This window comes from Electrophorus electricus, chromosome 7 (genome assembly GCF_041902795.1).
Source record: "Electrophorus electricus isolate QZ-2024a chromosome 7, ASM4190279v1, whole genome shotgun sequence".
NCBI classification, from domain to species: Eukaryota; Metazoa; Chordata; class Actinopteri; order Gymnotiformes; family Gymnotidae; genus Electrophorus; species Electrophorus electricus.
Window position 1 is genome coordinate 2,588,621 of NC_137503.1, and position 24,446 is coordinate 2,613,066.

Sequence of the window (24,446 nt, forward strand, 5' to 3'; positions counted from 1 at the left end):
ATATGCCTAACGAGAAGGACAAAATTTCTCATTTATCAGAAAAGCAGTTAAATTAAGATCCACACACCCATACATTTTTGCTCCAAAATGGTAGCATTAAACCCATGACCAAGAATCTTGTTTTTCTTTTACTTAATATTTCTAATTTATTTTCATTTTACCATAAAAATGCTGAATTAGGCTTAAAATACATTTGAAGCCCAATCCCAGCATGCCTTGAGCAATACGATTCTTTTTTTCTCCTTTGAATACACTGCTGCAGGTTAAACACTACAAACGTGTTTCCTAGTCCACTAGCATTTGAAAAACTCACATTACAACACCCGCTGCACGACCAGTCGGTCAAGTTTTACTAGATGTGTGATTTTTAATAAATAAAAAATATAAATATCTGAACTTGGAACACTGAACCTACAGATTTCGCCTGTGAAAGTTATAGATCTATTCTGAAAGAAACTTTGATCTAAGCCCCCCAAAAAACATGCATTACCAGGGTAGTTCAAGACATGTGTCAACCAGTAGTATACACAGTCCTCTGAAAAGGAGAAACAGACAGAGACCAGACCTCACTGTGTAGAGTGTATTTGAGAAGGGTTTGGTGATACACTGTGCGAAATATTCGGCAAAAGTACACAAGAGCTTATTCTGCATACTAGCAGTCCAGGGAGGAGCCAGTTTCTTGCCCTGCCGCTGGTTTTTAGGTTTAAGGTTTCATTATGTTATTGATTGCAGCTGGCACATGGAACCAAAAAATGGCATAACTGTGAGAACATCTCACAGAAAAAGGAATGTCTCACGCTGAAAAAAAAACCAAAAAAAACAAAAAAACATCTCCTGAAAGAGTCATATGATGATTTAAAAAAACAACCACTAAAACACAGACTGCTTTGGCATAACCATGTGCCAAAAATATAAATTTTTGCTTTGATGAATATACATTTATACATTCCATTTGAGAAGTTCATGATTGCTCTCAAAGTTGAGCTGCCCCCTCTGTAGTGATAACCATACAATTCATATATTTAACAACACAACCACAACACACACACACACACACATACCATACAGCAGATCCAAGATACTAATATCCTGATACTAATACCCAACCTGTACTAAAATATAGTACAAAACTATAACTTACAATATTTTTCAAATGGTATGAGTACATGTGTAATGAGAAATTAAAAACCTTAAAAAAAAAAAAAAAAAAAAGATGAAAAATTAAAAGCAAAATGTCTACAAGGATCAAGATAACCCAACTACATGTTTTTGGCCAAGGACTCTTTAAATCCAATCAGAGATGAAAAAGGGAGAGCGAGAGCCCCTTTCTGGATTCAGACTCTGGTAAGCGCCTTTAGTACCTTGTGCTTATTGTCTGGAAACCCTCTGTGAAGAGTTTAAGGCAACATGGACAGTAAAACACTAAATAAATACATGGATCAAAAGACTGTGATGTAGAGTTGGACACTTGGAGAGGGATTGTCTGAGCTTCAGTGAAAGTCACTTATGAAGAAGGAACCATTTAATAGTGTTGCACTTGGCTGGATTCAAAGACTCATTTTCTGTGCATTTCAGATGACGAGCAGTTTAACCTTGAAAACAGGCCGCATAGAAAGGAAGACAAATGACAATGCTCTGGACAAAGCCAGTGAAGAGACTTCACTGCACGCCGCTCAAGAGATGATCTTATAAGACAGGAGTGCACCAAGAAAACAAAAACAAATAACCCAGTGCTCTGACAAAACTAAAAGCCTCATGGGGCTTCCTTGACTATTGTATCCTGAATTTAAAACAAACAAACAAACAAAAAAAAAGTTGGTTTTAAATGAACATTTAATGTTGAAGATGCTAATCTCTCCAACGGCACAGATAATAGCAGAGAGAAGTGTAGTCAGTCAGTCCTCAGGGAGAGAGTTGCTCGATATGGCAGTGGGCTTCACAGTATTGAGTGTGTGGGTGGGGCCTGTGAAGATCATGGGGTGGGGCTAACACCAGTCAGCTATGTAGTCAAAGTCCTTGAAAAGCTCCTGCTCTCTGTCTGTCAGTAACCTAGGCTCCCGGGGCGGGGTCAGTATCGGAGCTTCCGAGGTAAACTCTTCGTCGAAGTTACTGACGTCATCGCAACCTTTGAGGGTTGGCACAAACGGAGGGCGAATTTTCTTGGCCAGCAATGCAGCCCAGTCCAAGTTCTGAGAGAGGAAGTCAGAAAACACAGGAGGAATGAGAACGGTACTGCTATAGACCAAACAACACACATTCATCACCTAGTTTATAAGAAACCCCGACCATTCATATATTTGTTTGGCCATTGTAAATAAAAAAACAAAACAAAGAAACGTGAGGTCAAAAGGTGAGCGAACGCTCAAACAGGAAGCCGGGCGGTGAGAGGGCGCGTACTCTGAAAAATGGATGCTTCTTCACTTCCTCTGCATCTCTCTCCCCTGCACCAAGACGTCGCTCGGGGTTTCTTCTCAACAGCTGTGCACACACACGAACACGCCAGAGTGTAAAGACGCTCACGAGATAACTGCACACAACGCAACCATTCCCAAGGAACACCCACCCCCCCAAACACAAAACTAAGTTCAGATCATGGCTCAAAAACCATACCTGTCTCATTATGGAGATAGCCTCAGTGGAGAGAAACTGTGGATAACGGACTTCATCGTTGACTATACTGTCAAACACCTCCTCTTCATCATCACCTGTGAAGGGCGACTGCAGAGACAGAGAACACGTTGACTGTGCCCTCAGGCGCCCAGCTTTGCTCCGACGTACTAATGCCAGCTCAGCTACAGGCTCCTGGGGGGGACGTGGGGGCCAAATCTCACCTCTCCCACCAGCATCTCAAAGATGAGCACGCCCAGCTCCCACCAGTCCACCGCGCGGGTGTACGAGGTCTCCGTCAGGATCTCAGGGGCCAGGAACTCCGGAGTGCCGCAGAAAGTGCTGGTATGGTCTTGAAATCCCATTCCTGAACGCAAAGAGAAAAAAGAAACGCATCGAATCTGCCCTTAAATTTAAACCATTTAAACTCATTACAAAATGTTTGAAACCTTGATGAGCTTCAACATTTTAAACGTAATTTTTCACTCCATTAGTGTGAAAGTACACATTTTCATCGTCGCAGTAACTGCACATTTAAGGTGTGAGACTTGGTGCGCGGGTAATATAGAGGGCGGATCACACACACCGTCTTTGCAGAGACCAAAGTCGGCGATCTTTACGAATCCTTCAGAGTCCAGCAACAGGTTATCCAGCTTCAAGTCCCTGGAGGAGAGAAACAAATGTGAACTGCATAAAAGGAGGCAGCGGTAGCTCAGTGGTTAAGGTACACGACTCGTCATCGGTAGGTTGCCAGTTCAAGCCCCACCGCTGCCAAGCTGCCACTGTTGGGCCCCTTAGCAAGACCCTTAACCCTCAATTGCTCAAATTGTACTCAGTCATAATTATAAGTCGCTTTGGATAAAACCATCCGGTAAATGTATATAAAAGGTTAGAACATCCGAGTATGAAGTTTTCATAACTGGAACGTACCTGTACACAATTTTGTGCTCATGCAGGAACTGCAGGCCTAGAACCACGCAGCCTGCGTAGAAGCTGCAGAGAAAGGGAGGAGAGTGTGTGAGCGTGGAGAGGGTGAGGGGGTCTGAGAGGAAATGAGGGCGATCGCTCACACTCCGCGTGGCTCCGAGAACACGTCAGTGTGGATGTGCATCATCAGGTCGCCCCCGGCGGCGTACTCCATCACGAAGCACACGTGCTCCTGGGTCTGGAAGCAGGCAAACAGGTTCACCAGGAAAGGGTGCCTCGCGCTGTTCACCGTCTCGAAGATCCTCTTCTCGCACATGACGCTGCAGGCACAAGCACTCGCGGTTAGGACGCTGAATTGACGTCTCTCTCTCTCTCAGACACACACTCCAGCAGTGTCCAGTCTTAGCTGGACTGGTTTGAGCAATGAGGTGGGCAGGTTAAACAACGCGGAATTAAGCCATGCTCCTGTTGGGATTGCCCAGGCCTGTGCAGAGAACACCGGAGGTTTGCGATGTGCCCACCAGCGGCAGGAACAATGCCGCCTCCTGCATGCTTTTACCAACCACGTGGCAGCATTCACATGGTCCCTAACCGGTACTACAACTATGTGAATGTCACGTGGCCACCATTAGGTGGCACTGTGATTAGCATCCCTACAGATCCTCTCATAAGCCATGCAGGCAGTCTGGTTGTGCAGGTGAGTGAGCCAAAACGACCGGGCCTGCGCAAGATCACACAGACACACAAAGCCGTGAACACATTCTCCGATTGGCCATGCTTACCCGTCCATGTCATCTCGAGCCACTATATCCCCCTTTTTCAAGGCTTTGATGGCGAACATTTCCCCAGTACTCTTGTACTCAGCCAGTAAGACCTGTTGAATTATTGAGGAGATGAATGACGTTGAGGTGAACCGTGTTTCTGTCTCGAGCCAGACAAAATGCGCTCCGAACCCAGCACAAACAGAGTGTACCTTTCCAAAGTGTCCGCGACCCAGGACCGCCGCACATCTAAAGTCTGCGAGAGTGAACTGGCTGTCCTGCTCCTCCCTGCAAGGAACGCGAATGCAGTTAAGGACAATATAAAACCCCAAGACTGCTAAAACTCAACATTCGCTTCCTTCTGGGAATAAGGATTTGGAGGGTATCCTGGGGGCTCTTGGGAATGTCACCTTGTTCCCGTTGTCTGTTGGTTCGTCAGTGCCAGCTCAGGCTGCTGGCCATCGTTTTCCACCTGGGAATCGTAGTCCGGCTTGAGCGTGGAACTGTTGCGACTGTCGTTCAGAAAGTCGAAGGTGGCCAACGCATCCTGCGGGTGAGAGGAACGCTAGTGCAGGACCGGGACGGCCCCGGCACGAGCGAGGGGGAAGGCAGTGGTCGTAACCATGCCCCAAAGTTGATCCGAACGAGCGTGCTTGGAACAGAAGACGACGGCCTAATGGAATGTAGCGTACCTGAACCTCCTTCCCTTCTGGGACTTTGTCCTGCATCACGGGTTCCTCTTCTTCCTCCAGCTCCGCAGTGCGGGCGTGCCGGGTGGCAGGAGGGGAGGCCGTCTTGTCAAAGTTTAATTTGGTCACGGTCGGGTCCCTGAGGGAAAAGGGTCAGGGGTCAACGCACTGTCGACAACATTGCAGGTTCTTTTGACAGGCCTGACCGCAGCCATTTTTGGGCCAAATCAGGCTCCCACGCGAGGATCTGCGCACAGATAACGCAGGAACCCGTGCGTCACATGAACAAACACTTAGCCAGTACTCGTTATACCTCACACAACACTAACTGAGACATTTTAAGACTGGTTAGGCGCTGTTTGTTCAAGATAAGAGGGTAAGTTTGACTCAGATGTGGGTTGTACTGAGATAGCGAGGAGTTGATCCCTGTGTTGTAAGAGCATTTCAAGGTGAGAGTCAAAATGTTTTTGTTTGTTCAAGAACGTGTTGAGAGACGTCTGCACGTGAGAGCGTGTGCATTAAAGCAGGCAAACAAAGATCACGTCGGTTTAAAACTTATGTGATTCAATTTCACTAGCAGTCAACATGTCTACTTATTTTAAAGTGCATGTCTACTCATTGGCTCATCAACAAATGAGAGATCAATGAGAGATCATATTTTATTTTCTATTGATTCATTTTCTATCTTTATTGTTAACTTGTCACTGGACCGCAGGGTGACGTTTTGTTAACCTGTTATTCTGAGCTTTCTTCAAGCTTTCGTGAACAGCCCTGTGGGCACGGGCACCAGGGTGGAGCAGGGCCGATCTGGGTGAGAACCGCGCTACCAACGAGTACAAATCACTGCAGTTGCCAAGTTAAACTGAACTGCAGTGCACACATGATTTGAGCAAGACGGTCTGAAGCAGTGTTTGTGCGTGCGTGCGTGCAGGCGTGTGTAGATACCTGGACAAGTCCGGGTGACCATGAGGGCCGGACTCGGGGTTCAGTGCTGAGCCCAGCTCCGCCACAGGTGGACTGAAGGAGTTGTTGACGGAGGGGATGGCTCTTCTCACCAAGCGGCCCCACGTGGCGATATTGATGTTCATCTGGGGGGCACGCAGGAATGTTTTACCTGCAGAGTTTGGAGGAGGCAGCAAGAGGGAAAAAAAACCCGTCACACGGCACCAGACTGGCTGCGGAAGACCAGGGAGGGTCAAAGGTCATTACACCCGAGAGGCCACTAAAAAGACTGAGTGATTGTGACAAACTGTTGAACGACCACAGCATTGGTTAGCTAATCTAATCTAATCTGTCTAAATGGAGTTAACTTGTAACATTAAAAGAGACAGCCATTTTTAAACCAAGGATGACTTTTTTCGAGAGAGGCCAGTCGTACCAAAGTTAGCTCTCTGAGAAGGGAGCCGGTCTGGACCCGTCCCTCACAGAGACCCGCTTGGGTCCTGATGAGCATACCTTGCTGTTTTGAGAAGATTTTCTTTTGTCTTTGTAGCTTTGGTCGTCTCTCAATAACAGGATTGAAAAATGTAACCTGGGTAGGCAAACAAGCAAAGAAACAATTCGATAAAATCAGAATGCCACAGCTATTGTGCCTTACATGAGGCAATGGGGTGTGTGTGTGTTTGTGTGCGTGCGTGTGCGTGTATGCGTGTGTATGTGTGTGCATGTTTCACACATGACTGCACCTCTGCAAACAGTGTTCCTTGCGGTTCCAGGTAGAGGCACATGCCATGGCGCTCGTTGTCCAGAAAGTCTTCTAGACGCAGGAACTTCACAGCACACAGAGAACGCCAGTCCCTCCAGTACACGGCCATCTCTAACTCACGAGACTATACAGGACACGGGGAGGGAGTACAGGGTGCAGGACGCAGGATGTGACTCAATAAAACTTCAGGACTCACAAATGACATAAAACACGGCAAACACGAACGAGAAATAAAGATCTGGCCTGACTGTGCAAAAATCGTGTGTTTTTTGGTTCACGTGATAGCAATAAAACAAGTCCGTCATGAGCAGTAACGGGACACAAGTCCTTCGTGAGCAGTAACAGGACATCAGTCCTAGTATTCCAAGCCTGCTATACGTTTTCAGAAGGCAGAGCTAGAAGGGGTCTCACTGCTGCCTGTCTGCCCGCCTGCCTGACAACAGACCTGTGGCCCCATCCCTTCTGGCTAAAGCCAAATCTGACCCCTCCAACTGTCTATTGCCTTCGTGGTTAATCTCATTAACATTACCATGTATAAAGATGAACTGCCTGCATTTTTATGGAACCTCAACGGGTTGACTATACAGGCCCCTTTTACAATCCTGTTGGAACTAACCGATGATGTTGGAACTTAACTGATGACACCGCCCGCACATTAAACGCGGAGCTTGCGGTTGTGGTTGCACACAGACTGGACCAGGACCTTCTGTTAGCTGAACAAAGGGGTGTGTGCCGTGCGCCCAACACCTCATACTGTTCTTATATACTGTCTCTGATATTAGTATGAGAAATTCAGTCATGCCCCGAGTCATTGCTGACATTTCCTGTTTCAACGTGTTCTCTGGCTTGTGGTAAGAATGGGGATCACACCATCACTGAAAATGTGTCTGTTTTGTTCTACTAAGAACAATTATAATAGGTCCCTGTGTGTAAACGTGCCCCTGTGTATCTGATCCACTCTTTGCTAATCAGTAACCCAGAGAGAGAATTCTCTGTGGCATCTATGGTGGGCAGGTCAGGAATTTCCCCCACAGGTCATGCGTTTTCGTCTGACACGGGAGGGAATTTACCTTCTATCGTTATTCTAATAGAGGGCATTGTCCTTAGAATAAAATCACTCCGTTAGTCTTGGATGAAGACTATTGTGCTTTTTATTGGCATGGACTGCCCATGTCCCCCTAATCTGACGATCCAGTACTTCGTGTTCCCTCTGCTCCCTGACCTCACGCAGTATTCCGTCATTGTAAGATTTCCCAAGACTTTATGATAAGCAGGTGCAGTGGGTCAATCTCCAGCTACTCATCTCCCATCAGACCCCTCAATCTCCAACACCCCCACACACACACACACACACACACACACACACACACACACCCTCTCTGCTTTCTCCTCCCTGCACCAATTCTCTCCTCCTCAGACACATTTACGGCTTTTAATCCAAAGCGATTTACAATTATGACCGAATACAACCTTAACTGAGCAATTGAGGGTTAAGGGTCTTGCTCAGGGGCCCAACAGTGGCAACGTGCTGGCAGTGGGTCTTGAACTGGCAACCTTTTGATTACTAGTCAAGTACCTCAACCACTGAGATATACACCTCAAGCTTCCTGTTGCTGCTAACGAACCAGAGCTCCTCTGACTATAGTGGACCCTGAGCTCTTGATCTGGGCTCGCTCTCCGACCTCAAACCTTACACACACAGCCTTTCCTCTCCTGTGTCATGTGTTACATTAGACCACAGCCCCCAAAATAAGGAAAAACAGCATAAATGCAAGCTTTGTTTGCGGATGATGTCAGTCAGGGATCGGTCGAGTGAAGTCACTGAACTGACATTGTTCTCTTCAAAGGGTTATTAACCGGCGTGCAAGCAGTGGGTCAGTCACCTTGCGATTCTTGAAATTCCATGCTGAGTGGTTTATGTAAGTGTGACTAAACAGTGCTAACAACAGTGCAAACCACCAGAGGGGTGGATGTCAGTCACAAAGTCACAGTGGGATACTCTTTTCCTGAAAACTCTGCCAGATCTGGGATTTGTAGTCTTAACTATGGTAGTTCTTGTGGTAGAGGGGAGGTGCTACAGGAGGGATGCCAAGCAAGCATTTGTGTGTGAACAAGGGTGTTTACTATGTTTTGAGGGGATTAAGAACATGTAGCCAAAGACCGTGTGTGTGTGTGTGTGTGTGTGTGTGTGTGTGCTGTTTTTCTTACCCGGTCAAGCTCCAGAGTGAACTTCTGGTCCCAGCACTGGTTGCTGACAGGCTTCCAGCTGGTCTGGCCCACCACCATGTTGTCCAGTTTCAGAACAGTGCTGATCTCATCTGCTGGTGCAACATTGCAACATCACACCTCTCAGTTAGCGTTATCTCGCCATGACGACAGGGCCATGCCGTTAACAGTATCTAAGACCTCAAGGGTGAAACAGGAGCTCCCGTAGCCCTGCTGCAGTCAGGGACATAACCGACCATAAGGAAACACCCCAAAAGGACAACTTGTTTTCACAATGCCCCCATTAAAAACCAGGACCTCGTTTGAAGAGAATTGTGACTAGCAACTGTTACATAAGGTGCAAACAACTAACAGCACAAATGCAAACCTTGTCTTTTCAACGTTTCAGCGGTGAGCGAGGCGTCAGGAATGCGCCCAGGGCACTCAGCCCTTCCGCACAGATTCCAAACCAACATTTCAGCACCTTCTTTGATTCTGAAACGGCAGAAAGGTGAACACACTCAACTGGACAGCTCGTCGGCTTTCAGGAGGTTCCTGCTGCCGCCCGATTTGTTCTTGGTCGAGCGGCTCATGAAGGAAGAGCGTGTCTCGCTGGGGCTGCAGCAGGGCAGGGACACGGGTATCCCTTTGGATCGGCCCGGAACGTTCTCCAGCAAGTCCTGACAGCCCATGAGGCTCACCTCTAACGTTCCTGCACACCACACACACACACGGACACACACACACAGACAGTGAAATCTGCATTACCAAACAAAAAGGCAAAACAAATAACCCAACTATAACATATACTACATAACAGGAAATATACTTGGTCATCAACAAATGAATGCATAATGATGCAAGATATAGCCGCAGAGCTCTACAGCCTATCAGAGCAAAGGGGTGTTCCAGAGGAAGGAGTAAAGTAGTGGGAAGACAGCTCATCACCTCGCTGTACTCCAGACTGACTTACAGCTGCCTTACTGTGCCTCAGTCTGCCACCCTGTTACTGTGCCAGCTGAAGGCACACATGAACACACTGGAACCCCCATGCAAACGCATTAGCCGAGACACGGTGGCATGCGTGAAATACCAACCATCGCGGGGTTTATGTGGATTTAAGCGTGCAAAAACCCACCCGCTCTTACAGAACCACGAGCAGACCGGCGCAAGAGAAGCCAGCAGGCTGCGTGCGTGCGTGCTTACCCGTGAGGGCGGCGGGCTTGGCCACGGTGCTGTACTGGTTGTGGGAGGAGATGATGCTCAGGCGCAGGCTCAGAGGAGGTGAGGCCGCCATGGCCAACTCCTCGGAGATGACGCTGGCCTTCGGGTGGTTCTGGGGCAGCTCCCTCAGCCTCCGCTCCAGGGAGTAGCGCAGCAGGTCCAGCTTCTGACTCGACTCGTTCAGGCGCGCCTGAGCCTGGAGATGCACTCTCATCAGCACCACGTCCTGCTCAACCCCACGGGCTACTTTAACCCACTGCACTCCATCAGTGGCATTAGACATTTCTTTTTATTTTGCAATTAGATCTAACAAGATGAGCTCTTAATTAGCGAGATAAGCTGAATCTTAAGACTACTGAGATAAGGTTTCTATTGTCCTGTTCTCTTACATCAGTGTATAATTAAGTTGGAAGTGCTTTGTACAAAACATAGACCTATGAGCTATCTGGGTCAGACAGGCATAAAACTTGGCTGCAGCATTCAGTGTCCTGCCTGAGACAGGACAGCCTACGTCAACAGGATGTGGACTACGACAGCCAGACACTATAACGGAGCCGTTGCAGCGTCTGGCTCCCATTTCCCACCGAGCTGCTGGCAGCGTTAGAGCACCGGTGACAGTTCCCACGGCCTTGTGCCCAAAACATCCTCCTTCACTGTTCCGAGCCTCTCTTCCCATTCCCTGGCCGCTCATGCTCCAAGGATCGTCTGAACACATCCTTTAGCAGAGTTCCACTGAGATTTCCTTACTCCATCCCTCCCTATGGGAAGCGTGACGCTGTCGTGGCCGTGTTGGAGGGGACGCACCTCTAAAAGGGCTTTCTTCTCAGCCACCTTCCCCGAGCCCAGGAGCTTCATCACGTTCCTGGCGCCCGCCGCCACCGCCAGCTCGATCCGGAAGTGATGCCGCAGTTCCTCAAGCCGCAGGTCCAGCGGGCTGACCAGGGACTTGTTCGCAGACACTGAAAGGTTAGAGTTCACTTCACGTTAGCTTCAGCTGTGCGCTAACTAGGATGAAAGCAACCTGGAGAACGGAGGGCCACACAAGAGTGACACCCACCATCGCTGTTCTCGTAGCTCGTCTCGTTGGCCTGGCTAGCTTTGAGGATCTGCATCCTAATGAACTCTATCTTCGTCTTGCTGTCCTGCAGCATTTGCTGTGCAGTGGCGAGCAGCTTGCGGTCCTGGAGAACGAGAGAACAACAAACTGTCAAAAAAAAGACTCGGATGAACCGCTTTGTGTGCACGGCCGTCCTTGTGCCAGCGCCTGTGGATGAAACCAGGACAAAGTTCTTTAAAAGTTTGAAAGCCTCATCCTCTCACAAACCATGAGAAGAGAGAATCATCATGTCATTTGAAGCTTTACTATAAAGGAGAGACATCTGACTGGTTCTTAGCTTGCTGTTCATGCGCTCACTACAGTGCCGTGTTTACTTCTCACACCGTGCACGTCCGGTGTGTGTGTAAATATAACCGAAGCCTATGGTGGACTGGTCTTTTTTGGGAGTACTGCTCCATTCAGACGCTGAGGTCACCTCGGAGCCCCTTCCTGGAGGAGGTGTTGTCCACTTCCACAGGAAGTCCGCCGCACGGCCCCGATTTCAGTGCAACGCGCGCGCCAGGCAAATGTTTGCACCCACCCTCTGAAAGATGCTTCGTAAACAGATCTCAAAGACACTCACAGGACACTAATATTTTCAATGTAATTTTTCCTTACTACTAAGGAACAACAGCTAAACAACTTGTACGATATATCAGAACCCATTTGGCAATCAATCAATCTGCTCAAATAAGACTACGCAGACACTCTGCATGAAGACCAACAGCAGGTGACACTGAACTTTATACAGACAATATTCTGCAAGTGCAGATGCGCCATAAATCAGTTTCTAATCATTCTTACAATACTGGCCTGATATTACAGAAGGCTGGACCAGCACCAAGGTCCGGTAACCTGAACCGCGAAGATGGTTACAGTCATCAGAACCAAACCCAAAATGCTGCTGTTATCTCTGCTTTCCTAAGAACACCTCTTAAATTCTGGCATGCAAGAGTCACATGTATGTGTGAAAATGCTAAATGTCCCAAGAAACACACACACACACACACACACACACACACACACAAACACACACACACACACACACACACAGTGAGCATTTTGTAGCAAGCTTCCAAGCCACACACGCCAAGGTGGCTACACCGCAGTCCGTTCAAACTACCCCAGTTTCAGGGCATAGTGCGGATGTGTGATTGGTTGGTGTGTAGGGCTGCACGACAGAACTATACTGCATATTACATGTGGTGATTACGTCACCACACATCTTTTCCACTGTAGGGCCAAACAGTTACTAGGGTCATGCAAGGCCATCGCGTGCTCTCCCGGTCTCCCGAGGCTGGTTATGGTTTCTTTTTCCACAAGTGTTGTGCTGGAAATCAGGGCCAGGAACTATTTGTGGAAGCGACGGGTCTCTCATCAAAATTATGTGACAGTTGTTGTTGCTAAACAATTCCGGTCTTTGCATGTGTCAGAGCAGATGGATCGTTTAGACTGTTTTAAGTGGGTTTTTTTGGGTTTTTTTTTTTTAAGTGCACAACAGAGCACAGGACATTATTGAGATGCTCAGCAGTGATGACAAGAAACCTCAGTTTGTGCAGAACCATCTGTGAATTTCTACGGCATTAAGCCGCCTTACCCGAACGGCTCTGTGCCTCTGAGCACGGTTAGCTGACTCTGCCTAGAAAGTTCTGCAAACGTTCCATTCCAAAACACGTTTGTGTGGAGATGCGTCTGGAACGGTTGCTGTAAGTACTCTCAACCGTTCAGCTCTACAGTGGAAAAAGAGGCTGCTGTAACTGCAATCTGCCTTGCTGTTGAGACATTGAGTTGTCCTGGTTGAGACTGTTCCAGAGTCCCAGTACTAAAGACACTTTATATTGAACTTCCTCAAAAAAAAAGCAGAAGTAAACAATTTCAAAACAGCCAATATGAACATGTGCATAATAGCCAACTAGTGAACCACTAGTCACTAATCATTCCTTACTCCACATTATTGGATATTCTCACATCCGTTTTCGTTTAATTGGCTGGAACTTGGACACAAGCACTCCGAGATCAAAGACCTCATCATTGCTGACACAGCCCTGGTCAAGGAGGATCTTGACCAGTTCAGTCTCACCCTTTTTTCACTTCGTCTTTGTACCGCACCTTCGGTGTTCTGGCCTAAAATGGCAAGCAAGTAAAACTTCACACCATTAAAAAAAAATCACTCCTGAGCAATGCATGAGTGAGACGTGTTTGTTTCGCCATCGGAGGGCGGTTCGGAAGCAGACTTACCTTGTACGTGCCGTTGGAGTACATCTGGATCATGTTCAAGGCTCCCTGTTTGACTTTGAGCTCGATGTCGTTCTGCTTCTTCAGAGCCGCCAGCCGGCTGCTGCTGGCGGTGGCGTGAGCCTTGCAGTTGGGGGTGTCGGGGGTCCGGGGGGACTCAGAAACTAAACCAAAAAACACAAACGTTAAGGCCCTCAGCACACCACTGGAAGAAGGAGCACGAGACTCAAACCCGTTGTGCCGCACGGTTCTTGGCTTATATAAAAGGATGCTGGAAAAATGTCTGTAGCCCTTGAAAACTGAACAATAGAAAATTTGCCAAGGAACATAAACCCCGAGGGCCAGATTTCCACACTGTGATTAAGCTCAGTGTTAGAACGGAAAGTGTTTAGAAATGGAGAATGGTCAGTGAGCGGAGCATAGACTTAATGATGAAACAACATGGTGGAATATATAGACGGATCACCACTGAAGAGATTGGAGGAGTTCTCAAGTGCACGACTCCAAGAGTGCAACAAAATGTAACCATGACTACAGACTGGAAACAAGTTCTAAATAATTTATTTCTGATGCGCACTTTTCATTCGGCTCAGGGTTTTCCTTGCCCATTTTTTGACCAGTAAAAAAAAAAAAAAAAAAAAAAAAAAAGACAGAAGAAGGAAGTGCCGGTCTTTGAACGCAAGCGCCGATCTTTGAACAGCACATTTTCCATTTGTTAAGTTTCACACGGGTCAAGAAAGGACACTGAATTTTTAAGGAAGTGAGAGTGTTATCAGTACAAGGTATTTCTGTTTCCATTAAAGTGTAAAGGCATAAACAGGCTCAGTGAAATCTATGAAACTCTCCCATGTATCAGAGTCAATAAATCAAATCACCACTCAAAACAAATCACATCAGTTCTGTTAAAATGAGCAGCCTTTTTAAACAATTATTTGCCAGATCTACTAATATAAAAGTGTCAAAACATTAAGCTACACTATCCTATAGGCCACAGTTCTCACACTTTCTAAACAGTAGATGCCCAAGTAACATATTTAGTGATACGGACCGATATTAAACGGTATTTACATTTTCAGCATTCTAAGCTTGAACCACGGTTTGTTAGCCTCAGTATACAAGACTGGAACTGGACCCATCAGCCCGACTATCTGAGATTATCTGAAAGCACCATCTCAAAAATGTAAACACTTAACAATTTCCTTTCTTTGATCTCCGTGGTGACACGGAGCATGGCAAGGAAAAGAGAAAACGAAAATCACGTCAGTTACAGATAACCAACGATGGCATGACTGAAACCTTCTTCATGAGCATGAGATCCGACAGGGTCGATACTGGACAGGAACAGAAGAGTAAGGGTCTATTTTCTGAGCGGCCCCAGAGAGAGAACCTGCCCTTAAATACGCCAAAATGGTAAATACACGAGTAAATATATGCAAAACGAAACAGATTTGCATATTTCTATCATTACCTGACCTGATGCCTTGGTAAATATGCAATTAGTGATGGTGCTACACTTTAATAACAAGGACAGCTGCTTGATTTGCAACAGATGGAATCAAAAACTGTGGCAGTACTTAAGAATAAATAAATAAACAAAAACAAAAATTTACATCCACTTATCCTCAGTTCTGTGAATCCCACAGGTGTTGCCCTGCACTACTTCATCGAGTCAAGCAGGATTCTCCCCAATAACAGAGAAATATGATGGAATATTCCCACCCAGCTAATGAGTCTCTCCACCACGCACACACGCGTGCACACACACACACACACACACGCACGCACGCACGCACACGCAGAGTAGGTGAGGTTCTGGGATTTGTCACTGAATTACCATCTGATTAAGATAAACCACAAGAACAAAGGATAAAGGATTTTGTGTTGCAATTAAGAGTTGCAAAATGAGCATCTGTCCCTTTTAACACGGACAGCCCTTATCTCATTACCATCATAACGAAACTTCAACATGGGATGTGTCAATGGAGAAGAGGAGATAAGCGAGCTGTACCTAAGAGTTCCTCTGGGTCCTTCACCACTATGTGAGCATTAAGCTCCTGCAGGTCCTGGTGCAACATCTGTACATTCTTGTTGGACTTCTTCAGCAAGTTGTCCACGTAGGCCAGGCTCTTCTTGTCTGTGATGACCTTGCGGAGGTTCTCCGCTCCTTCCTTGATCTTCAGCTCTTTGCGGATCTTGCGTTTGATCTGGTCCTTGATCTCGTCCAACCGCTGCTGGACCATGGCGTCCGACAGGTCCAGGTTGTGGCCGAGGCCAAGACGATCACACACCACCTGCCCGCGGGGGTCTCCCTGAGGGGTTGACACAGAGACAGTTATAACCCGTTTATAACATCCATAAGACCACAGTGCTTGTGTGTGGAATTTTATCTGTCTCAAATCTTTAATACCCCGTTAGACAGCCGCAGTTCAGTTTCTGCACAAATGAGGTGTAACATCACAAAATAATCAGAGTAACTGGAAAGCAAAGAGAAATATAGATGGGACTACTAAACACTATCCAGAGAGAGAACAAAACCCCGAACACACCTGCGCAACTCAACGAAAGGCAAAGGGACATAAAACGACCACGGGACGTTATTTATTCCATATACGGACGATTCAGAGGCAACGTGAGCTGTAACGCAAAACCCAACCCCAGCGTTCATCAAACAAAACCACTGAAAGCCATAACAACATGGTCACTGGCTGTTTGATCATAGACTCGGACTCACAAGGCTGCACAGCTTGGTCCGAGCGACCCATCGGTAAGGGATCTTGCCTCCAGACCGTTCCCAGAGAACCCAGGGCCGGGCTGCCATTTTCCATCCTTACCGAAACCCCCGTCAGTGGATTCTGAGTGGTGCCAAAACAGACATTAAAGTCCAAACAACCCGCTAATGGCTTGGGCATGCAGCTGACCAGGCTGAAGCCAAGCGCTCATGGGAAATACAGGTGTATATATACAGTCTGGTATATGACCACGTGATTAAATGCAGTTCCAGATATAAAGGACGAGAAACAAGTTATTCAGTGATTCAGATTATGAACAATGTTCGCGAGACCACCCAGACCACACCACGCTCACCAGAAAGGTCTGCGATTGGCTAGAATATTTCATAGCGCTTTCAAAAGAAACGGCTGTGGTTCTTAAAAATATTTTGGGCCAAGTAGCACTGTTCACCAAGAACACTTGATGCGCATCATTAATAACTATAATCATTTGAGATATATTACTAGAGTGGTAAAGGCCAAGAACGTCATGGTAACCATGCCTAAACCCTAGGCCTCTCTCAGCTTTCATGGCATGGTTTTCTTGAAGTGAAACCACGCTGCAAGGCCAGTGTGCTCGGAGCTCCTTCTGTAGTGTCTTTGGTGCCGATTTATAGCCTGGGCTGCTAATGCAGGGTCTGCCGTTCACTGCCTGCAGGGTGGGGCATGGACACACAGGCCACCAAGAGCAGAGTGGAACTGCTGCAAAATCAGCCCTGGCAAATCCAAAGGAGGCCCCAAACCCCAGGCTAAGCTGTATGATTTAAGCCAGAGGCGTCCTGAAATAGGACCACGTAAAGAATTCGGAGTGCCTGAAATTCTAGGCCTCTTTTTATAAGTAAGACATAAGATTAGTACACAGCACTTTGGAGTTTTTAACCACACCAAGGATGGCCAATGTGGAGATGTGAGAATAATCAGAGAACCGTGCTTAAGGCTAAATGCAGCGCTACATAACAACTATACTAAATGAAGTGCACAACAAATGCAAAAAAAGTGGTCACTAAAAACATTTCTTACCGGAACATGCACAATCCCTTCTGTGCACAAGGGTTCTTAAAACGTCTTCTCAGTCCACTAATGACAGCACCTCACACAAGAACAAGAGATGTACAAGCAAGACCCATGCAGACATTTCCACTCTAACAGCAGATGAGCTGCTCCAATCTCAACGCTGCTCGAACCCCAGTCAATCCAGGGACATCAGAATAGCATCTGAGCTAGGCTGGTCAGGAACCAGTCCTGTTAAGATTCAGAAGGAATAAGATCATGCTTAAGTGCAGGTGACAGCAGTTCTGACCTGAGTCCTAGTACACACACCACCAAGTCTCCTCTGATGATCTGAGCACTCCGCACCACACATACCAACAACCAACCAACCAACCACCATTGATGACAGAAGGAAAAGAGCAGTACTTCCATCGACCTGTGCTAAACTGTTCTGTGAAGATTGCCAGGAAGTGAGGCTTCATAACTACATAATCAAACTGGATCCACTTGGCAGATGAAAGCCATTCATTTCTCATAGGTCATGTGGGAAGAAACAGCTTGTCTGTGTGCTACATTATAAGACAGCCATAAATGTGAATAACTGGGATAGCTCACCTTTCACAGCTGTGAAACAAATACACACAATTATACCCAATTCTCAAAGGCCACAATACACAACCCCCATTATGCCTTAAAGCTGCAATCAGTAAGATTGAGAAGAGTGCAAGTTCAAATGAGTGCAACTACCAGGCCCCTTCCATTCTTTGCCATGCCTCAGCCCTGCCTCCGATCCCCTCCCCATAGAAGTGGCTGCTGTGCACGGTGGGAGATGTCAAAACCGCTGGCCAACAAACACAGAAACACATCGTTTAGACATAAAGTAATCTACAGCAATATCTATTCTGCAAAAGAACCAACACACTCATTTCAGTGCTCATATGTTTGATAACAAAACTCAAGAATAGTGTTCACGAATATTCAAGAACAGCAGTGAACCAAATATAAGTGCCTTTATCTGTGAGGGCACAGGTACGCGCAAACATCCGGACAAACACCAAACCCACTGCCTGGCCACTTCACAATGTTATTTTCAGCAACTTTCAAATAAAATCAACACTAACAAGTAGCATTGGACAGGAGGCAAACTTAGTCCAACTGTAACATCACAGTAAAATAATTAGATATGGACCACTGGCCTACTGCAGCCAGTATCATCTTAGCAGTGTGTTTCATTCAAAAATACAATCAATCAAGGAGAGGTAATTAGCTAGCAACCTGCCGAGCAAAAACTTGGCATCAGTTTGTAATCCCTTTAGGTCCCAATGCTAACATTGCTAACATTGCTCAATAGTGCGTAGGTGCTTATAGTCAACAGTAAGTCATGTTATAACATCCTGCAGGAGGTGCCGCGATCCACCAGTGTTTATTTCCACAACCCCGTTAACCAAAGCCTTGCAGATTTCAAAGTAAACAAGCGCAGGCAAGCGCGTCGTGAAAGAGATAGGGAGAGAGCGAGTGTAAGCAAAAGGTTTCGAAGCACTAGCAGGAGAACTGGCAAGCGCTTCGTTTGAGAGCAAAAAGCTCAACGTTAATGGAAAGTGTCTCTCCACGGGGAGTCTGAGAGTCAAAGACGACCTGCCGGGTGGGGCCTCCCTCCTGCCAGTCCTCTGTACGGCTCCACCCAACACCAGCACGTTGCGCAACACAGTCAATCCCACCCTGAAGATAACAGGAATCTACACGGTCTGTAAACCCTAGCCGTCAAACGACCTTTACACTGCTGCATTCTGCGCCTGAGGGACAGACCCAGGTTGTGGCACACTGTGGAGTCGCAGCGGTGGAGGGGTCACGACTGTGAAACCGGGTCAGTCACCAGCCATTCTTGTGTTCAGCGACACGGAGAGGACTGGACTGAGGGACAGGAACTTTAGGATTGGATTAGGAGCTCTAGTGCTAAAAACTCCAGACCCAGCCCATGTTCTGATGTGTGCTGTGCCATGAACAGCATGGCAGAACAGATGACTGATCTCCATCTGTCTTTGTTTCGAGTCCAAATTACAAATAAAAGAACACAATATGTATGGAAATTCCATCATTTAAATTACAGGCCATCTGAGGTAAACTGGCACAACTAATGCACCCTAAAAGATTGTCGCACAGGATGGCATATTAAAAAGTAATGTAAAATGCAGGGTAAGACACATTCAGATAAATAACATGCCCATTCCTCCAGTGCAAATGTCTCCCTGTGATGTGGGGCAGGTGTAAAAGCCATCGCTACAAATCTGAGTCACCACTCTTACTCAACAGTCCCTTACAGGTGAGTTTTATTTGTCTTTTGCTGTATGTGAAGGAATCTTTATTAACCTGTTAGTTTTGACTGCTCTGTTTTACAACATGAAGGAGACACTTTTGAAGTGCACTGTCGTTTAACTCTTGCGCAAACAGTTTTTACTGAACATGTTTATCGTAACACAATCCAGGCTTGGACATCAGTGGGATGAAGTCTCAAGATTCCTGCAGCAAGTCAGCAGCTCCTAACTGTGCCAATCCTTACGACCTTGCTAGCAGTAGGCTACTTAACCAGACCCATTCACACAGGCGTACACCAACCTCTTCTTGAGAAAAATGAATAACTTTGTCTCCCTATAAATCCCTCTCATCCCACCACGATCCATTTGTGCCAAGCTATCCTGCTACTAAGAGACTAAACAAAACAGAGGATCTCTCCCTCTGAGGAACCGAGGACATGGCCACATATAAGCGCCTCTCTGAACAAGATACCTGGCACCAAAGTCACCCACGTGCCTCTGGACACTCGGGGCCGTGCAAAGACATACCTTGGTAGGAGGAGGCCGGCACAAACGCGGCCATTACTACTGCCCTAACTAGCAAAATGACAGTAGGTTTGGATTTCACCAAAGCTCCCAATTTGCAAAACATTTAAGCTAAGGCAAAAAGGGCAATATATGCTGACAATAAAAAAACAGGCAAAACTACCAAGTAAACTGCCTTTTAGTAAGGACATTTTACAATTACTAACTGCAATCATTACCGATCATTAACATTTCACAGAACACAGGGCAAAATAGCAGTCTTGTCAGAACAGGCAAAAGAAGAGCAAAATTAAAGGGTTGGAAACAGCAGCATCCGATCCCAGAGCAGGGCATTCACGCTGAGGACAGCATTATGACCTTCATAAAGACAGGCTTCCTGGCAACAATCTCACTGCCAAGCTCCGGCAAAGCACATCCGAACAATACAACACACGAGACATTGTCCAGCAGGGCTGCACGGCTTCACAGCTTCACACTCTCCATCACAGGAAGAAAACATGAGCATACTGACGCAGGCTACTGCTAGAACAAACCAAACGGCTCAACTCTCCATTCTTTCTCCAGTTTCCTGATACTTCCCAACAGCAGTGTACAAGGGAGTTGCCAGGCCTGTGTGGTACAGGATACGCTGCTAATAATAGACTTTGACTCCAGTTTTCCTCCCTGCTCACTCCAAGAGGAGCCGCACAAGCGACTGAAGGAAACCACGGTGACAACACACCTGCAATGACACTCTCCATTAATCCGACTTTCAATCTCCCAAAACAGGATGGGAGTCTAAACTAGAACTGACTGAGGACTGCAGCCAAGCTGACTTACTCGGCAGTGAAACAGCTGTGCGTTATTAAACGCTCCATGTTTGAAACCAGACCCAAATACCACTGGAGGTTAACTATGTGGTCTAACAAGAATAAGACACGGAAGCATCAACTGTAAATGATATGACATCTTAGGCCATTTGGTTTGTATCCAGGGCTTTGTAACATTATCTCAGACCTAAGAAAAATCAGTCAGTCAGCATATGGGTGTAACAGCATCTATCTCGCTCTGTCAAAACCCTAAAGCACTTCGCGATTCCATCATCAAAAGCAATACTTACTGTATACTTGCAACTTCGTAAAAAAAAAAGGATAAGTGTCAACTGGTAGGAGGCTATGGGCTCTCCTTAAACACAACGCACTGCCGTTTTAATATGACATCTGCATATATATAAACAAACTGACAAGCTATCGACTGCAGAAGTACAAGCTGCCTTATTGAATATACCACTTCGGCAGATGGGCTGGGTTTCATGCCTAGGCCCGCTGTGCCCTCCACCGCGTAACCCTCCCGCACGAACGTGAAAAGTCGTTCTCTTGTAACAAAACCTTGTGGAAGAAGCCTTAACATCACTTTGACATTCCACACACATTTAAACCGTCCGTTCGCCTTGCTGAGGAGCGCCGCGGTAGATTTATAGAACAGAATGTCAGTTCCCTACCTGCACGGGATCGGCCATCTTGCCCCTCAACTTTAAATCAAACTCGGGACAACGAACAGGAGGCAAGTCGCACGCGAGCACGGCTCCACGAGCGCTCTCATGCCATTGGAACCATCAAGAAAACCATCGGCTCTATGACGTATCCGCTCGCATTGTGACGTCGGGATTCCAGAACGTCCATGACGGCCCCTGATTAAAGTTCGCGTTCGCGAGGTGTGAGGAACCCCACCAAAGCAAAGTGAAGCTTGATGATCTTGGTCGGGGAGCGGACTTCCTGCGCGCGGCTGCCCGCGGTGTGGTGTGGAAGAAGCTCCCGCGCTCAGCGTTACGCTGTTACTCCCTAGACTCGGATCACTTTCAGTCATGTGATCAAAAGTCCCATGCAATGGGGGACACATTTTCCCGACAGCAGTTGTCCATGCTAAAAATAGTGGCTTAGGGTTTAAACAATTCACTCCCATTCAATACGATCGTGTAGCGTGTAAATAACGTCGGAGCCAATATAATGTCTTTAACATACTTTAACAGCATACCTATTCTACTAATACGTTAATAACGGCAAAACAAATATATGGAAATGTTATTTTTAGTTATTAGAATTTTTCGCATTGTTATGTATTACACTTACACATTATTATTATTATTATTATTATTATTATTATTATTATTATTGTTGTTGTTGTTGGTGGTGGTGGTGGTGGTGGTGGTGGTGCTAGTAGTAGTAGCAGTAGAAGTACTATAGTAGTCAAAATCAAAATCTTTTATGATTAATAAAACTCTTTGACTGACTTTGACTACTACGACTACTACTATTAGTCTTAAATGTGTCAGCATGTGAAGTCAGCTTCTCTCTAAATACACTGCTAAAAAAATTAGGGAACACTTAATTATCACAGTACATACCAAGTGAATTAAACTTCAGGAATATAAATCTGTCCATTTAGGAAGCATAAGAGATTGTGAATCAATTTGCTCTGCTTTTGTGCAAACGAGAATGATTACAGGTGCACTGGAGAGGTCACAGCATGTCAACCCCGCCGAAAGGGACTGGTTTTACAGGAGGCGGCCACAGTTACTCTCTCCTCATCCTCCCTGACTGATTCTTCTCTACAGTACTGTAGTTCTGCGTTTTTCTGGTCTCCTTGTCACTGCTGGTAGCGTGAGGTGGTACCTGCAGCCCACTCAGATGGTACAGGTACTCCAGGATGGTACATCCATAGGTGCCCTCGCAAGAACGTTTGCTCAGTCTCAAGAGCTTGGAGGAGATACTGGGCCATGGGCCATTACACAAGGAGAGATCTCCAAGGACACCATCCGCCATCAGGAGCATGCCCAGATGAAATCAGGAGTGCATACAGGCAAGTGGAGGACTTACCCACTATTGAGCCACATTATGTGTTGCTTTGATGAATTCCAAGCAAATTAGATCAGCCTGTGATTTCAAGTTGTTCTTTTGATTGTTCGTGTGATTTTGAATCCAGCATTCAACGGATTAATGATTTTGCTTTCCGCTGACTGTGCAGTGAAGTGTACCCTAATTCTCAGTGACGTACACAATTTATATCAGTAAAGATGTTTAATTCGAATCTTTCATTTACTGAGATTTCATCGTGTGAGTTAAGTGTTCCCTTAATTTTTTTTGTTTTAGCAATGTATTTCGGACACTGTAGCATGACTATATCTAGCAGAATGATAAGTAATTAGCCGTGTACAAATATGCTGTTATGCAATTTTGGTTTGATAATGGAACCCTTATGCAGTGCATACTCAACAATCATGCTACTGAATTATTTACAGTTCATAGACATTGCGGGTCCTTGTGCTTTGTGAACGTCTGGATCTCTTTGGACCACCATGAAGGCGATGTCTTGCCCCCTCTCACTCTCTGAAACTTCCTGGTAATTTGATAGCATCTGTAAATGAACGGTTCTGCCCACGATATATGAGGGTGCCACAAGGGAGTTGTGGCTGTAGTAACCCTCATTTTTGCCTGTCCAGTTAAAATGCACATTGTGGTGTCTTGCTCAGTATTCTAAATGGCCAGGCCTGTAATAGAGCAGTTCTGTCAGCAATAGATAGTCTAATGATATAGCATTGTACAGACATAAGATACTTACATATATGACTTTAGTTAGTTAGCATAACCATAATAATACCTGAAAAGGAGGCTTGGTGTGTATCTGTGTGTGTGTGTCTGTGTGTGTGTGTGTGTGTGTGTGTGTGTGTGTGTGTGTGGAGGAGGAGGAGACCATCACGTATTCCTTGTGGCAGACAACGGACTGACCTCGGCATCCATGGGTATGGGCTGTGGAAAGACTTCTCCCCTAACTGTACGGTTTGTGACTGTGTGGCTTATTGTTTGGTTCATTTATTTGAATTTATACTACTTGTTGATGTTGTTTTATGAATCAGTTTTGTTTACATCTAAGGGGGGGGGGGGGCACAGGGAATAAACTCACAGGTGTAAATGATAAACAGATAAAAGACATCAGGTATTACTCAATGGCACGGTGAATCATTGCTCTGGCTTGCTGCAGACAGTCCACTCAACCCATACACAGCAGGAATGTTCAGGAACTCCAGGGCTCGTTCTGCAGGCTTGTTGTGTTCTACCTACTCTTGGCTCTTGTCTGTCTTTCGTTTGTCCACTTCTATCTTTGAATTTAGGCTCCAGATGTTTGTTCTGTGTCTGAATGTTTCTCTGCCACTGCTGGCTGCTCCACTCACTAGCTCCCAAGGAAATCCAAACTCGGAAACATCCTGTGGTAACAATCAGGCTTCCTGTGTTAGACCGTGTGTTGCTCTATCAGACGTGATAATCGTCTGTGGCTTTCATCTAATAGCTTATGAAAATGCACACAGCAGAATTCTCTGGAGATTAGTTGGAAGTTTGAAATGGCGTCGATCTTGCTGCTCAATTAA

The 24,446-nt window shown here is 46.2% G+C and overlaps 1 protein-coding gene across 2 annotated transcripts; it reads right to left on the reverse strand.

Moving 5' to 3' along the window:
• Positions 1–566: 566 nt before the first annotated feature.
• Positions 567–21,882, reverse strand: pkn2b (protein kinase N2b). Of its 2 annotated transcripts, XM_081717394.1 has the most exons (23): positions 21,525–21,882; positions 16,181–16,301; positions 15,458–15,758; positions 13,453–13,613; positions 11,176–11,299; positions 10,923–11,077; positions 10,101–10,314; positions 9,421–9,606; positions 8,898–9,007; positions 6,670–6,813; positions 6,440–6,515; positions 5,930–6,098; positions 4,988–5,123; positions 4,706–4,842; positions 4,508–4,583; positions 4,317–4,408; positions 3,678–3,854; positions 3,538–3,600; positions 3,194–3,270; positions 2,832–2,974; positions 2,611–2,718; positions 2,398–2,478; positions 567–2,189 (listed from the first exon to the last, which is right to left on the reverse strand). In XM_081717394.1, exons 2-23 carry the CDS (start codon positions 16,265–16,267, stop codon positions 1,986–1,988), a joined length of 3,021 nt encoding a protein of 1,006 aa, XP_081573520.1. In that variant the 5' UTR covers positions 16,268–16,301; positions 21,525–21,882; the 3' UTR covers positions 567–1,985. The 2 variants fall into 2 exon arrangements, with proteins under 2 accessions (XP_081573520.1, XP_026877313.2); XM_027021512.3 differs by lacking the exon at positions 16,181–16,301 and having other exon boundaries at positions 21,525–21,878.
• Between the last annotated feature and the right edge of the window lie 2,564 nt (positions 21,883–24,446).

Bases quoted from the DNA above. Each gene is read 5' to 3' on its own strand.
- pkn2b (XM_081717394.1), bottom strand. From the start codon at position 16,267: ATGGCAGCCCGGCCCTGGGTTCTCTGGGAACGGTCTGGAGGCAAGATC. The intron at 4,843-4,987 runs GTACGCTACATT...TCTCACCCGCAG, and splicing joins CAGAAGGGAAGGAGGTTCAG to GATGCGTTGGCCACCTTCGA. The intron at 2,719-2,831 runs GTGAGATTTGGC...CTGTCTCTGCAG, and splicing joins TTGAGATGCTGGTGGGAGAG to TCGCCCTTCACAGGTGATGA.